A 16,731-nucleotide genomic window follows, 5' to 3' on the forward strand; every position below is an offset into this window, starting at 1 on the left:
AAAACACGCTCCCTGTGCGTGTGTACACAGAGCAAAGGCGTCCGACAGGGAGAACCTGTGCTGCGGGCTCTGACAGAACAACAGACAGCAGGTGGGCCTGCCAGGAGCGACACCCCACAGGGTGCTGCTGCACCTCTGCTCGGGGCACCGCGGCTTGCCTGAGGGACCCTGCCCTCCTGGCACTGACAGAGGGAGTCCTGCTGGAAAACGCTGTTCCGCATCACGGAAGATTCGCGCCCGAACCGAAGTAAATTAAGCTGGACTCTCATCAGGAGTGAGCCACGCTAATGCTAGGAAGAGCCCTGCAGGCTGAATTACTGCAAGCACCCTTGTGGTATCGCACTCATTACCCTGTAGCAGCAGTGCAAACTACTGGGCCTGTCATAGTAGCCGTGCAGGTTTTAACTCCTTAAGACTGCAGTCAGCAAAACAGCAGCCTCTGTGAACCCAAACTATATCATGTACCTAAAGGTATCTAGTCTCCCTTCACTTTTTTCTTTGAATACAATATTAAATACAAGACAAGGCTACAAAGAAGCACCAAACACTTCTAGGCATAATTTTACTTGCTTGTTGATGGGAAAAGAACATTTATGAAAAGGAAAAAAAAAGTATGGGATCGAGTGCACCCTCAGCATGTTTGCAGATGACACCAAGCTGAGTGGTGCAGTCAATTCAACAGATGAAAGTGATGCCACCCAAAAGGACCTGGACAAGGTTGAGAATTGGGCCCACACAAACCTAGTGAGGCTCAACAAGTCCAAGTGCAAGGTGCTGCACCTGGGTCGGGGCAATCCCAGACAGGAGCACAGACTGGGAGAAGAACTCACTGAGAGCAGCCCTGCAGAGAAGGACCTGGGGGTTCTGGTGGACAAAAAGCTCGACACGAGCCAGCAGTGGGTGCCTGCAGCCCAGAAGGCCAGCTGCGTCCTGGGCTGCACCAACAGAGGGGTGGGCAGCAGGGGAGGGAGGGGATTGTCCTCCTCTGCCCTGCCCTCGTGAGGCCCCACCTGGAGTGCTGCGTCCAGGGCTGGGGCCCCCAGCACAAGAAGGATGTGAACCCATTAGAGTGGGTCCAAGCAGGGACACAAAGATGATCAGAGGGCTGGAGCACCGCTCCTATGGAGACAGGCTGAGAGAGCTGGGGATGTTCAGCCTACGGAAGAGAAGGCTCCGGGGTGACCTCACTGCAGCTTTTCTATACTTACAGGGGGCCTATAGAAAGGATGGGAGCAACTCGTTGCTGAATCAGGTAATGACAGGACAAGGGGGGAAGGTTTTAGACTAAAAAAGGGTAGATTTAGATTAGATATTAGGAAGAAATTATTTCCTCTGAGGGTGGTGAGGCAGTGGAACAGGTTACCCAGAGAAGCTGTGGATGCCCCAACCCTGGAGGTGTTCATGGCCAGGTTGGACGAGGCCCTGGGCAACCTGGTCTGGTGGGAGGTGTCCCTGCACATGGCAGGGGAGTTGGAACCGGATGGAGTTTAAGGTCCCTTCCAACCCAAGCCATTGTATGGAAAAAAAAAGTTGCTGTGATCCTTTGATTTTTGTGCAGGCAGTTTTGCTGCTGAGAAAGCTAGACAGCAAAGGGAACAGAATAGGTATACAAAGTGTTTTCATAATATGTATTTGCCTTGTTGCAAAGAAAAAGAATAAAAGTCCTCCATCACCACACATCAGGAACTTTGCTTGAAATGATTTTCAATATTATTTGATGTAATGGAGCCTTCACTAGGAGCAGAGGGATTTTCAAGGCTGGGAAGAGGCATATTGATTTTTCCCAGTTCTGTGGGAAATTGACAGTTCATTCATAAGATCCTCTGTGTGTGTGCTGAAATGCTTATTCTAAATGCTGTCCAGAGGAAAGCGACTGGGAAGTTGAAACATCAGCTGAAGGTGGAGATGGATGTGTATTAAGATAAATACTGCTACTGCCATTTGCCTCATTTATTTTATACAGCTAAAGGAGTGGGATCAGGATGTTTTTAGCATCTCCACAAGTCAGGCCATCTGGAGGTTATATGAGATCACACTGAGTCAGAGTTTGGTAACAAATCAAGCACCCTTGCCTGCAGACCCCAATGTGTCAGTGACATTTTTAAATGCAAGCGTAAAGGGGAGGGTGGAACTGCTGTACATCTTTGCGTGCGTTACAGAAGCAGCTACACAGGGCGCACAGCCCACAGTGACATCCACCCAAACCGACCCTTCTACCTGTACAAAGTCCTGCTGAAATCAGTGGAAATCAACATCCGCAATGAGCCAAGAGAGAGGATATTTTTTGGCAAGAGCAGCAGCAGAATCACAAGAAATGGGATGTTTTCCAAACTCACACAACAGTACAATGGAAAAGAAATAAATTAGGTTTCAAGCCAGTAAAGAACAATCTATGTTTTCCTGAATCTTGCGCTGTAAAGCTGCACTAGCACACAATTCAGTACATTGGTTAAAAAAATAAAAACACAACCCTTTTGGATTTAATTCTTTCTTGCATTGCAACAATATTTTCTAAGTTTTAATGGGGGGAAAAAAAGCTGGAAAATGGTGCAAGACTCCAAAGTCACATGAAAGGCTAGCTAATCAAAAAGTCATGTATTTAGAAGAGTTAAAGCAAATTCCCTTTACCAGCAGGCACTCCAGTGGTTAACGCTGACGGTCACTTCTGGGTGCTCACTAACAGAGCTGGGTTACCCCAGGAGTTGTGCAGCTCCTTGCTCCTGCCTACACCAGTGGAACAATTACAGCCCTGTTGACAGGCTACCAGCCACGCACTTGAGAAACGCGCTGCGTATTTTGGGCAATGCAAAGTACGAAAGCTCATTCTATCCTGTAGCGTTATAGTCCAAGACTGGAATTCGCTACCTGGCAGAATTAGGTCACGAGATTTCTTTGGGTCAAAAACATTTTCTCACCTCCCCTTTTAACTGAAAGCACCACATAATATTCGAAATGCTCGCAGCAAATCTTCACAGGTTCCTGCCCTTGGTTAATGGAGTATGAACTGCTGAGGAACCTATACCAAGCATTTAACAACACAACAGATTCTTGCTCCAAATTTATAAGCTGCAATGGCCTTAGTGTCAAAAGCATTTTATAATTCTTTATCTGCAAAAATCCATTTGTAGCAAGGGGGCTTGAGAGAAAGTATCCTGGAAGTGCTGTTTCACTAACTGTAACCCCAAGTTTCTTATTCCCCCACTAATCATTATTTCATCTTCCAGAGTTTAACAGATAAATAAAATAAAGTTTGAGAAAAAGTACTTTGGGATTACTGTAATCTATGGAACCAGGTCTGAGAGTGTTTAAGAAAAGATTATGTACTTTGAAACTCCCCTCCACTGGAGAGGACAGAGAAGAGTCTGACATTTTTATTCCTTCCGCTTCCCAGGCAGGAAAAAAAAAAAAATCTATTTGAAAATTACCCCTACATCTATTGCACTACCTGATATAAGGTTTTATTTTAATTTTTGTTGTTGTTGTTTATTTTTCCAAAAACATGTTCTCTGGGTTCCCTTTTCGGGAGGGGGACACAAAACCCATTTTCTTCAACAGTATAGTTGGTACTTGCTTTTCCCTGTGTGCCTTTGCATCATATGGAGTAGCTGAGTATGTACTTACTTATTTTAAATATACTAGTAGAGTCTATCACAAAAAGCCATCTTATTGAATTAAGGTAGCATATTTGCTTTCCAATTCAGTGTTACTGGAACGTAGATCTATTGCCTTTAGAAGGAAAACATGCAACACAAAAGACCTGACCAGGACCAATGATACCATCTATTTGTATACACAAATATTGATAAACTGGTCAACTCACTGCCCACACACAGGATGCTGTTCACATGCATCAGCTTTCCTCTGATTGGGACACTAAACATTCAAAATGTGTTCTTGATACTCTGCGACAGATGTGCTACCAGGTGAAGCTTACTGTGACTTGCCGATCAAGGTGGGAAATTGGCAAATACATTTACCAAATTCATCTTTTTAGTACAAGTATGTAAGCTGCACTCGATAGTTCCAATAAGGTGAATTTGAAGTACACCGAAATCAAACACCAGAAGTTGACCACAAGATCAAACGCTACAGAATGCATTTGAAGATTGCATGGAACAAGTCTTGCACGGATTTTTTTTTTAACCAATGGGGCAAGGGAAAGTTACATAACCAAAACTTCCTTAATGGACGTCTGAAAACCAGCTAGCATGAGAAAATGATCTTCTGTCCCTTCGAAAACAAACTATCAGCATTGTACAGAATTTAATAAACAGTCTATTTGTTGTCCCTCAAAGGTCAGTGTCCTTCTCCAACACTTCTCGCATAACGCACTTACATAACCTTATTCAATTTTCTTTTTGCTGTCTTCTTGTAACTCAGAAGACTATTTAGACTCCCATATGGATACCATCAAAACCAGCAGATGCCAAGCAACTTAAAACACAAATTATGACTTGTAATATGCTGATGCATCATAATCACAGCATATCTCATGACTTAGAGTGAATCATCAGATAAAGCATAGGTTGCTGTCGGAGGTGTCAGTGCTTTCTATACATCCTTCCCATTAGGTTAGGGTCAGCGGACTCCAGTTGACATTGAAATTCCACGAGGAAAACTACATACGTACTTTTTTTTTTTAATCAAGCACAGTAAAACACAGATAGGAATTTAAAATACTTCTTAAAACTAGAAATCAGCTCAGAACTGTCTTGCAGAAGTAGAAGGGTAAGAAGGGGAAACGGTCGTTGCCTTTCAGGAAGCAAGGTGACCTACTTTCGCTTTTTGCATTATACCTTTGACATCGTTCTACATGGATGCCTAAATAGGGAGCAGGGAGGGGAGCTGGCATTGTTTGCTTGCTTGCTTTAACTACATAAAACTGTTTTCTGTTACCTAGAAATATTCAGAATACGTTACGGTTTACCTAGACAAAGACGTAAAGGCTCACAAAAAAGCACCGACTGTTCCACCAGCCTAGAAAGGCCGCGAACATCTTGTGGTGCTTTCATGCAGGCATTATGCTGGTCAAGTTAAGGCACAGGCATGTGCCCTAACGAACAATCAAAGGAGAATGACATCTGAGCAACAAGAAGGGAAGCATAACATTGAATTCTGACTTTCCATTTAGGTATCTTTGTGCCTATTTGGTCTCAGTTCCTAAATATTACTTTGGCAAGCGCCAAGCAGGCACTTCTACGAGAGCACTGCAATCTCAAAGTTCTCCAAACAAGCACTTTCTGCCTATTTACCAACTTCAGTGCTGGATATCAAAAAAGGAATTAAGCCTGCAAGTATACCTAGAACATTAATTATGTATAGACTCTGAGGATAACGTCCTCTTCTGAAACGCAGAGACAAGAACACGTTGCCTCGGGTGGAGCAAGACTAAGAACTATCTCCTTAAGAGCATAATGCCACCTTTAGTCACAACTAAAGATACAGAGTGCGACTTCCCATACTCATTATTCTAACAATTCAGTGGTGTTTTTTTAAGCAAAGGAACAACAGACTAGCAGAAAACCAAAAAACTGAGAAAAAGACCCGATAATTTATTTTGCCTATATTTGACAGCATATAAAGCCTCCAACATTTTTTTGTAATATCTCCAGTTTAAGTAGCGTGTACAATTATTCCCCACATAATTTCAGCAGATCTATAAAATTCCTCTATTCAAGGCACTGACAATTTTCTTGTCAAAACCATTAGTCTTCCAACTCAGTTGTCTTTATTTTTAGTCCATTGTTTTATGATGCACAATAGAGGGTATTTTCCATTTGTTTACATTAAAAATTTAAAGGTTGTGTTAAAACCAGCATTTAAGAAAGCTTGAGAAGTTTTAACAAAGGTGTTCTACGTATCTAAATGCCTGCAAGATCCCTGGAAGGTGTCACGGGGATGTCACGACGACCTCTTTATCATTTCAATCTATTTATAATGACTACATCAGTGGCTATTTTTGATTATTGCTGTCTGTGAACAGCTAACCAGGCCTCCAATTTTCATTTACAGATTTTCTGGCCCAGTTTCGTGGGAGAATATTGAGCACTTTGCTATTAATTCAGTAAAAACTTTAAAATGCATTCTGCAAGAGTCACCGCCTCGTTTCCCATCATGAGAGACACGGTAACAAACTCAGGCTTCCTCATAAAAAGATAACATATTTCTGAAGAAGTTACCAAGCTCACATAAAGTGCTTTTTCTCCGTGGATCTCACAAAGTCTAGCCGTGGACACAAACGAGACGATTAGCATTCTGTAAAACAGGTAATCTGCAGGCAAGGGCCACACAAGAAGCAAATGGCAGAGTGGGTGACAGGCTCAGGTCTTTGGATTAGCGCTCTGGTGGCACAAAGCCACGCGGCCCAGCGAGATCTCCTTTAACCCATTCCCCCGCACAAGATGAACGCCTGCCACCATGCAGAAGCTACAGCCACAAAGTACCACTTCCACCATCCACACGCTAGCCTTCAGAGAATAAACGGAACAAAATTAAAGGGTAGGGAGCTTCTTATGGGCTGACAGCGCCTGGAGGAGCAAGATAACACATTTATGCGCATTTTCTCATAATCTCCCTCCGTTAGTCCAAGGACACGCCACACAAGTGTTCCTCACACTGCTCTGCTCCCTGCTGTAAAACATCTGTGTTCACAGCAGTGTGCGCCCATGGGAATCAAAACGAAAAAACAGACAAGCGAAGAGAACCATGACAAACTGAACCACTAAAACTGATCAAATAATAAAAGCAGCTACTGTAGGCTCAGAGTACTGCTTCGGAACAAGTCATCACCACAGGTTTGTTTCTTAGGCCAAGTACACTTTGACATACAGGCATGTAACCCCAGTCAACTTCACTCTACCAACATACCTTCTCAGTTAAGGAAAGGCATTTCACTGTAAAAGCGTGATTAATATCAAAAGTCCCGTTCTTCCAAAACATCCTTTCCAGTAACCTTTATTTTCCAGAAACACAGACAAAAGGTTAGCTACAAGCACTTCTTCGCCAAACGCCTTCCTCTATTCTCACCACAGTGGTGAGCACAAGCTTCGTATTAGCAAGAAGGTTTCTCTCCTCCATTACTCCTCACCTTCATCTATAAAAAGGTGGTGGTGGTGGTAGGGGGTGTTCCCCCTGAGCCAAGCCACCTTTATAGTCCAAAGAAGCCAACGTACGAAGCATGTGCCCATCTCACTTTCAAAGTCCCTTCGGAACACATTCACCCTACTCGGGTTTGTGCACGTTTGCCACTGCTAAATGGAGCATCTCACGAAAAGAGGGGCATGGTACGTCTAAGCGCCTTCACCCAACTTTCCTACTCTATGCAGCGCTCCTGTGCCTGTGCAAACACTTCACCCCTCAGCAGCTCCAAGATTTGGAATAACACACCTCCAAACCCAGTCGCTTGCACATCCAGACCCAGTCGCTCCTCTTTCAAGCCCGTCACACCGAGAAGATGCTAGAAATGCTACCGTACACCGGTTACGCTTCACTACACGGCTGTGCCTGCCCGGTGCCCAGCGCCGGCACTGCACAACAAGCCACGGTGCGGGCAGGGGACCAAGCACCGCGGCCAGGAGCCCCACAAACACCCAGCCAAGCCCCCCGGCGGCTCGCACCTGAGGGACGGGTGGGATGCCGCTACCTCCCTCCTCCATCCCGTTACCCCATGCTAATAGCTGGCCGCGGAGCGACCCGCGCACGGCCCCGGCATTGTGTAACCGTTCTCCGGCACTGTTGGGAGAACTTGAGCCACGATTTATTTTTCACTGCTAACATATCACCGTGAAGACATATAGCTCGATCCCTGCTCCAGGCCCATGCGTTTGGCTGATCCCTCCCCCACCACAAACCGGTCTAAGGGGGAGGGAGAAAAAATAAATTATTATTATTTTAAGGATGAAAACCCCTTGGCACCTACAACAAAAGCAATTAGGAGGGTCGGCGGGGCAGGGGAGCAAGCAGCCCCGGGAGGCGCAGGAATGCAGCGGCCGCACTTGGCAGGGGAAGGGAAGGGAAAAGAGAAGGGAAAAGGGAAGGGAAGGGAAAAGGGAATAGGGAAAAGGGAAAAGAAGGGGGACACCCCGTCCCCAACCCCATCCTCGAGGCCAACTGTCACGATATGTCTCCTGACACATCCCCCCCCGGGAGGAGGAGGAGGAGGAGAGGCGAGACGCCCGGCCCGCTTACCCAGAAAATGACATTGAAGCCGAAGATGAAATATTTGATGCAACAACTGACTTCAGGCCCCTTGTAGTGCTTCCCGGACATCCTCTGGGCTCATGAAGACACTTTGCTGGCGGCCAGGGGGGAGAACCAAAAGAAGGGGAGGGCGTGAAAAATGAAATTAAAAATAAAAATATAGAGATAAGGGAAATAAGAGAGGGCTCAGCGCCGGCTGCGCGCCGCGGGGAGATGCGGCAGGAGCGGCGCGGCGGCTCGGCACCGACTCGCCGGGCGCCGGGGATGGCCGGCGAGCAGCTCCCTCCTCCTCCTCCTCCTTCTCCTCCTCCTCCTCCTCTCCCGCATGGAGGAGGAGGCCCCGGCGGGGAGCGGGGGGAAGCCGCCGGGAGGCGCCCGGGCAGAGGCGCGGGGGGCTCGGCGCTGCCCTGCCGGAGCCTCCGCCGCCGCCCGCCGCCCTCCCGCTTGCCGCCCCCTCAGCGCCGAAAGCCGCCGCGCCGGCCCCGCCCCGCGCCATTTTGGGGGGGGGGGGGGGGCTGGCGGGGGGGAGTGCGAGGGGGCGGGCCGCTCGCCCCCGCGGGGTGATTGACAGCGCGCGCCGCCAATCAGGCCTCGCGGCAGCCCCGCCGGGTGCCCCGGGGTGCGCGGCCCCGAGGGGGCTGCGCGGGGTCGGGGGGGCGGCCCTGAAATGGCGGCCGGGGGGGGGGGGGGGTGGACGCTGACGGCCTTTGTCAAAAGTCCGGGTTTCTTCCGTTTCATGCAGCCCTGATACGCCTCCCCCGGCAAAATCGCCACTGAATTTATGTTTAACATATTTAACATATTTATATTTAACACATTTCTGCTTAACATACTTATATTTAACGTATTTACATTTAACACATTTATATTTAACGTAACAACCGCAGCGTCATGTCGCTTACATGTGTTCATACGCTTCGTGGGATTCAGAGTCCACCCGGTCTGGTGTTAGCCACGTAACAGCGTTTTTTTGGCTGAAGGATATCGCCGCTTCAGCGCTGCCAGCCTTCAGCTTCCTGGCCCTGCGATAAGTGCGATACTTTTAATTGAAAAGATGGAAGACTTCTTTGTAATGATAAATTACGTCTCCCACGTCGACGAGGCTGTGAGATGACATGCTTCAAAAGTAGGATGTTGTGAGAACTGCAAAAGGCAGGCTTTGGTTCAGCATCACCTGGTGCTGGTTCGGGGGGCCTTGGGCATGGGTGTTCTTTAAGAGAGAAGGGAAACACTTCTTGTTAGAAAAGGAAGAGAAGAGAAAAGAGAAGAGAAGAGAAGAGAAAAGAGAAGAGAAAAGAGAAGAGAAGGGAAGGGAAGGGAAGGGAAGGGAAGGGAAGGGAAGGGAAGGGAAGGGAAGGGAAGGGAAGGGAAGGGAAGGGAAGGGAAGGGAAGGGAAGGGAAGGGAAGGGAAGGGAAGGGAAGGGAAGGGAAGGGAAGGGAAGGGAAGGGAAGGGAAGGGAAGGGAAGGGAAGGGAAGGGAAGGGAAGGGAAGGGAAGGGAAGAGAGAAGAGGAGTTTGCTGAAATAGATCTGTGAAATAGATCCATGAAAACAAGCCATGTGTTTAATGGTAAAAGAGAAATTAACGCGACACATACCTATACATTTTAACTGTAATGGTATAGGTTACCATATGATCGATAACCGTGTGTATGTTGTTATTGTTAACTCTGTGTCTTTGCAAGACCACGCATGGGAAGAGGGCAGGAAAGGACGGATAATCAGTCATGCATAGGTTCTGTACCAACGAATAAAAGCCTATCATCATGTACAGTATGGTAATGGAATATTATATTAAGGTGCTGTTTTTACAAGTGATTTCAAATATTGGTGACAACCTGTACAAACATTGATAATGCTACTGTCACAACACCCTGCTAACACCACATGTTGGCACCCTTTAGCATTTTAATGCTTCACAGGCAACAGGAAAATATTGCAGAATAATATTTATTACAATAAATTCAATAACAATCTCTGATAGTTTACCTGTCAAACCTTTCATTCCTGATCAACAACTGAAAAAGAAATGCAACCTACATCAATTATAGCATCGCATTACATGCCTTCATTTGCATTCTCAATCAAGAATAGTATCATCATTGCCAAGTGTCATTTCAAAGTCAAAAGCTTTTCATATTTTCCCACCATCTGATCAGATTAAGAAGAATTTAGGACTTCTAGTGTTAACGGTTAGACTGCACACTTCAAGAGGGTATTGAACACAGAGCTCTGGTCTTTTTAATTCACTTTGTGTGTACGGTTCCTGTGCAGCCTCAGAAATGAGCAACCAGACAGCAAAGGCAGCAGAACAGCTTTGATGTAGGTAATTGATCTTTCAGAGTGCCAGCTGGAACAGAGTCCTCTGCACCTGCAGCAGCCTCTCTGGTTTACAAACACATTTTGTCTCCTGTCCTAAACAAACAGGAATAAAAAAAAAAAAAAAAAATCCGTTGGCTTTGTGCCATCACTTGTGGATCACTTCTTACATGCTTTGGCGACCTACGTCTGGAAACTGAGCAGGACTGGCTGTGACAGCACTTTAAATTCGGTGTTAGTTACTAGACAACACTGAGTTCCAGTGTGATGTTTTGGTGCAAAAGCCGGAGGCAATACTAAGCAGGAGTGAGGAGATAATATTACCTTTCCTTGCAGCGCGATGAGACAATCATTCAAATTCCGTTACTTTATAATTCATCTGCCTGGTCACTGGAGTGCTAAGGGAAAGTGTTTCAGGGACAAAGCCATGCTTCTAGTAGCCCAATGCTTCACAACACTAGGCAACGTTTTGATTCGCTGCTCACTCTGGAGAAAAAGTCCCATCTGAATGATTAAATCTACTTCCTATCTCTAAGATCTAAGTATCAACAGACTTCTGACCAAAGGCTGACCAAGTCTGATGCTAGTAAGTGCAGGAAGTTTGATACATTCATATCTTAAAAGGGGTATAGTTGCAGACTCTGAAATTCTTGCTTCACACCGAGTAGAGAGCTCTCATTCCAATTCCTCAATTCAGTCATTTCTTAGATCCAGCACCTCTGTGTCAGCCCCTGGGTTTTGATCTATGAGTTCTTAGATATTTTCCAGGGAAAAAGAAATGCAAGTCAGAATGACTTGAGATGAAAAATGGCTAAGCAGTGTATTGAAGATGGTAGTTCTGTGAGTTATCACATTACTAATCTCGCCACGTGCCACATTTAGTGAGATAAAGAGTTGTGGTCTAAGAAAAGCTCAATGTCTGTGTCCCTAAGTCTAGTTATTTCCTGGACACTTCATTTTGGTTGAAATTCATACAATAGCAATATTTTTCCATTGGGAAGCCATAGAGCTTTCTGACATACAAGATTTATGGAGTCAGAGGTATTACCTACCTCAGAATACTTTTCAATCTAGTTACCCTACTAGCTTGTAATGCCTTTTGTGTTCATTTGGTACTCTTGCAAGCATGAAACCCCCTTGTTTTCTGCTTAGGAAATGAGTGTCCTCTAACGAGTGAGTGTTTTTTAGGTTTAAAAGTAGTTTTGAGATAAGCATTTCATAGGACTGTACTCAGGTGTTGACACAAGTTGCGTTGGCTTCAGTGGATTTACATGCCCAATCCCAGCTGTGAACCTGACTTCAGCTTCCCACAAGAATAACACAGATCTTTTTCAATTCATTTACAAGTGCAAGTACTAACTAATTAGCATTCTGGCTAACACAGTTTAGTGGCTTTCTGGTGAGCACTGAGCTGCTTTTTCAGCCTGAAACTTAGCCTCTGAGTACTGTCCTCTCGCACAACCAACCTAGTGCCATTATAATGTGATAACACCAACATTGTTGGTAGGATGAGTCACAAAGCATTAAACATGTCTCTACATCTACAGAGTGAGAGGCCAGAATCTGGGTGCATCAAATAGTAAACAATAACCACTTGCATTATGTCTGATTTTACTTCCTCAAGACAACATGTATCTGAGCCTTAATTGTCTTTGTTCAAATGCTGTACTTTTGGTGTGAGGATCTATTACCTCTTTTGTTCTTATAGTAAAAGTGCCTGTATAAAGAAACCACAAGTTCTATTCACTGCAGTTCCCACCAGGATTTGGCAGGTTTTGGAAGAAAGATGATCGGAGCCACTAACTAGGATGCAAATTACTTAAAGAGAACTACCAGGTATCAGCAATAATAGTCACAAGATCTACTCAGCCAAGCTCTACTGCTTGCCTTCTGCAAGTTGGTTTGCTCAAGATGAGCCCAGACAAGTCTTGCAGCGCTCTAAGCAGGTAGACATGAAGACACAGCCTCAGAAGTCCCTTTGGAGCAAGCACATGCAAAATGAGATACGCAGACCATTAGTGCCAGAAATACCACTTTCAAACAGTAAGGAGGAATAAGGCACCCTGCTATTGCTTTCTCACAAGAAAAAGCAGTAGGTGGGGGGAGGTTCTATTTTTCGCTTTGGTTTGTGTTTTTTTTTTTGTGCCAGGCACCTCACGCCAGGAGCTGCTACCTCTGCTGCTTGCAAGAGGAAGAGGTGGGAGCGGTGGCAGGCTTCCGCCCTAGCGCTTTGCGGTGAAAGGCAGCACCATTGTGCTGCTTGGGGCAAGCACCCCGAAGCGCAGATCTGTTTCTGTAGTGCAGCACCTCAGCAAGCCCCTGTTCTGGAGATTTTCACAGAGAGCTTTCTTAGTAATTCCCCTGACCTGTCTGTATACCGTCGAGGCAGGAACAGTCTGATGTATCTGGTCCACAGCACGCTAACACGCGGCGACTGCAGATGTGGTTGCAAGCACCAGCATTTTATATCCAAACAGGCTCCAAAGAGCATTAACTATTACATACTTCTTACCATTTTGTACACAGGACAGTGACAGGACTTAATGAGATAAAAACGTATACACCATTCTACAAAAATACTCACCTTTGCAGTCCCGAATTAGTGGCGACTACAACTAATATGTGGGCAGTCCCCTCCCCTTTCATTACTGGTGCCATGGGGCCACTGTAGTTAATATGGATGTAAATTCAGACTCCAGTAAGTGCAAAACGTACCCTTTTAACTTTGAATTGCTAAAAGCACTGGACAAACTCTGCAGATCTGGAAGCTGTTCAGTTCCCAAACAGAGACATTTGTTTGTGTGTATCTGAAGGTTCTGGTGTCATTCTTTCAAATGTTCTGTCCCAAAAAGAAACTGATGTTTGTCCTGTGATGGAGTACCGTACCATTTTCTCAGGTTAAGGTCCATTAGGTTTTCCGAGGCCCTCTGAATTGCTCCCAGCCATTCTTCATCAAATAACAGAGGACACCCTCGCTTCACAGCTCAGAGGTTTAACATATGGTGTTTACTCCATAACAGCACTCAGGAGAGTGAGGATTTCCTCTGAGTATGTTTTTAATGGTGATAAAATTTTCTGTAAATCCACCATTTCAAGTAATCTTTGTGTGTATTTCTCTTCAAGGTTTTCCTTTACTCAGCTGTAAGCCAGCTGAGCTTCCCCATCCCTCTTCCCGTGTGGATCTTTTTCTTACCTGGGAGCCTGGATCAGAGCTGTCCAGATGAGCAATCCCTCAGGAATCAGCCCAGCATCTCCTTGCAGGCAGATCTGTAAACCCATCAGAAGGTGAGGGAGTGGGAGCAGGAGGTAGGATGAGGGACCACAAAACTGCAAATCTGGTTGTTGAAGGCTTTAAATGCAAGTTGCACTCAGAGTGGTGGGAGGGGAGGATAGCAGAGCAGTTCATCCCAGAGCCCAGCTTTCAGAAAAGATTTCAGCTTTGGGCTGGCCTATACTTGAGCTAAAACATGTTGAAGTAGATGTTTTGTTGCCTCAGTCAGGAATTCAGCCCTCAGTGCAGGCAGAGCCTTAAATCATCTTGCTGAGAAAGGAGTGGGAAAAGCCGACTACAGAACAAGCTCTTATTTTAAATTCAAGCAACGCTTTTTCCATTGCTTTCTGATTCAAATGGCTGTAGAGATGCTGTATTATGAAAGGCCTCTATGTCATTGTGGAGCCAGAGCCTTCATGGCAGAGAGCGGACCCAAAACCCCCGAGAGACAAGGTGCCTGAGTGAGTCAGCCTCTGGCAAGGACACATTTGTTCATCCCAGCTATGGCAGTAGCACCCTTGCTGCAGTCCCTGCCTGTCAGAAAACACGACAGAGCATATCCAGGGCCTCTAACTGTTTGTTGGGAAGGTACAGGAGTACTGCAAGTGATCTGATCATCCCAAAGGAAGGTGGCTGATATGTTTAATGTGATTTCCTCACAATTTTGTGTCCTGTTTTTCTTCCACAGCTTCTCTGCTCACATCTGACAACAGTTACCACATAGCAAGATCAAAGACACCACAGTTTCCTTTACCTTTAGCATTAACACTTCTGAGTTCTCAGATATAACACAAAGACACCTGCCACCACAAATATCACACTTTTCTTAGCACCAATGGACAGGACCAGCTGGGCAAGATGGGTCCAGACTTGGTTTGAGGGCTATTTTCAATTGCAAACTTACAATTCGTAAATAACCTGCACGCATTACTCCTCAGATGCCTTTAAAATAAAGATGCTTCAGGAAAATATAGAATTTACACGTTTACAAGCCCAGTAAGTGGAAATGTCCATGCCTTTTTTTTTTTTTTAACTCTCTCCTGTTACATTGACAGAGCCAGAAACCATCCTGTGGAGGAGAACAGAGGGGCCACCAATATTCTTGTCAGGTTGTACAATTGCTTTTGAAGTCTTATTTTTCAGAGGCTTGTAGTTTTCTGCATGCTTCAGTGCCTATGTTACACTGAGAGCTGGGATGGGTGGAGTTCATTTTAATTTCCTGCTTCTCTCTACCGCACTAATTATACCATCAGCTTTTTTTCTTGCTGTCATAGTCCTTTAAGAAAATTGCACTGTGAGCGACTGATACCTGAGCCAATATTTGGAGAAAGAGAAGAAATCCTACCCCAGGCATACTTCTGTTTCCATCGCTACCTTACTATTTCATGTACCACACAACTTTCGGCTCATCTTTGGCATATCCTCAGCCTCTCACGTAACTGCTAAAGTGCCCTGAGATTTCCAGGTTTGCTGTGTTAGATTATACTGCCTTAAAGGCAGGGACTGCGTCTCTCCTTGCTCCAGCAAATGGTCATTAAAAAATGCTAGTATTGTGAGAGCAAAACAACCAAAGTAATCTTAGTTTTAAAATGTGCTGCTCCACTGTTTTGACCTCAAGGATACAAATATATCTACAAACACACAATGTGGACCCAGTAAATACAAAGAATGGATCTGAAAATGCAAAAAAGAAACTAAGGGAAAAAAAAAAAAAAGTAACATCTTCAAGAAACAGATGCATACTTTATCTTTCTTTCTTTATCTGCCTTTCAGGCAGAGAACATCTGCCTTTTGAGGTAGGCCTGCTCATCAGTGCAGTGTATCAGTCTGCAGTCACCAGGGAGGTTGACGTTTTTCACCCAGAAGTATAACTTTTTGCAAGAGACTGCCTGTGAGCAAAATAATTTTTATTTGGACAAGGAAAGGTAATTTGGTATAGAAGTATCCCTCCTGAGCAAAATCAGAGTGACCATAAATGTCAGATTTCTAAAAGTTTTGCAAATTTTACCTTACCAAGTTCACCAGACCAAGCTATGTGGCTGCTATGTCATGGCTTCTCGGGACTTTATTGTGCTCTATCCCACTCTGAGGGATGAACCATTGAATGTGTGACACTCACGCATGCACCTCTGAAATAAAAAGACTCAATGAAAATTGTTTTACATGTGTAATGGAAGGCAGAAAGAACTGCAATAGGGAGCTTTTTCTTTTTAGTTTCCGCCGTGTGAAACATTCATCACTTTCTTAGAAATTAGCACAGCTCTTTCGGTATGTTTGAAAAAAAAAATGAACTATTCATCATAAAAGTAAATTTGCTAAAAGCATAAACCGTTTAAAAATGTTAAGTTATAGGGGGTGGGCAGAGAGTTTACAAGAAGTCCATTGTTCTGCTCTAAGCATTGTCTGTCTGAGAAAACAGAGCTGGACAAAGAGGAGGTCCAGCCATCTAGTGGTAAATTATGTTCCTGTACAGCATGCTGAAGTCTGCCGGCCGTGGGGAAGCTCACAGACGTGTTCTGTAGAGGAAGAAAGAAACATTTTACCTAATTCTTCCCAAATTTTGATGCTGCAGGACTCTGATGGAGTAGGATGTCTCAGTACATAGATGGCTCAAGTACATAGGAGCCAGCAGCTAAGTTAGGAGAAAGGCTGGCAGAAGTAACCAGGTGTATTGGGTTTGTGTGGCAAACACAAGGCCAGGTTTTGCTAGACTGAGACAAGGAAGGCCCCAAAAGTCTGCAGTCAGTGTTATCTTTTTCACCCCTAGAGTGATAGACATCAGAAACAGCTTACAGTGATTATTCAGACAGGTTATGTTTTGTGGTTTTTTTTTTCAGAATATATCTGTGTCCCTGGGAGCTTGGACTTGTCACCTGTACAGCAGTACCAGAGAATGGGGGCAGTTTGCTGTAGATCCTTAGCAGAGAACAGCATTTCTAGAGG

General features: G+C 45.1%; 1 protein-coding gene and 1 long non-coding RNA gene across 3 annotated transcripts in view; one reads left to right on the forward strand and one right to left on the reverse strand.

Annotated features, from left to right (window-relative positions):
• TSPAN5 (tetraspanin 5) overlaps positions 1 to 8,669 on the reverse strand; it is an 83,854-nt gene extending 75,185 nt beyond the window's left edge. The window contains exon 1 of one of the 2 annotated variants that reach the window (XM_066996397.1): positions 8,188 to 8,669. In XM_066996397.1, the coding sequence (XP_066852498.1) occupies positions 8,188 to 8,268 (81 nt within the window). In that variant the 5' untranslated portion in view covers positions 8,269 to 8,669. The remainder of the gene's footprint in view (positions 1 to 8,187) is intronic. The other variant, XM_013201078.3, reaches the window with a different exon arrangement.
• Positions 8,670 to 10,301: 1,632 nt separating this feature from the next.
• Positions 10,302 to 15,453, forward strand: LOC125181077 (uncharacterized). The gene is made up of 3 exons (XR_007160100.2): positions 10,302 to 11,103; positions 13,641 to 13,802; positions 14,844 to 15,453. It is a non-coding gene; the product is annotated as an uncharacterized lncRNA (long non-coding RNA).
• The last annotated feature ends 1,278 nt before the right edge of the window (positions 15,454 to 16,731 follow it).

This window comes from Anser cygnoides, chromosome 4 (genome assembly GCF_040182565.1).
Source record: "Anser cygnoides isolate HZ-2024a breed goose chromosome 4, Taihu_goose_T2T_genome, whole genome shotgun sequence".
NCBI lineage: Eukaryota > Metazoa > Chordata > Aves > Anseriformes > Anatidae > Anser > Anser cygnoides.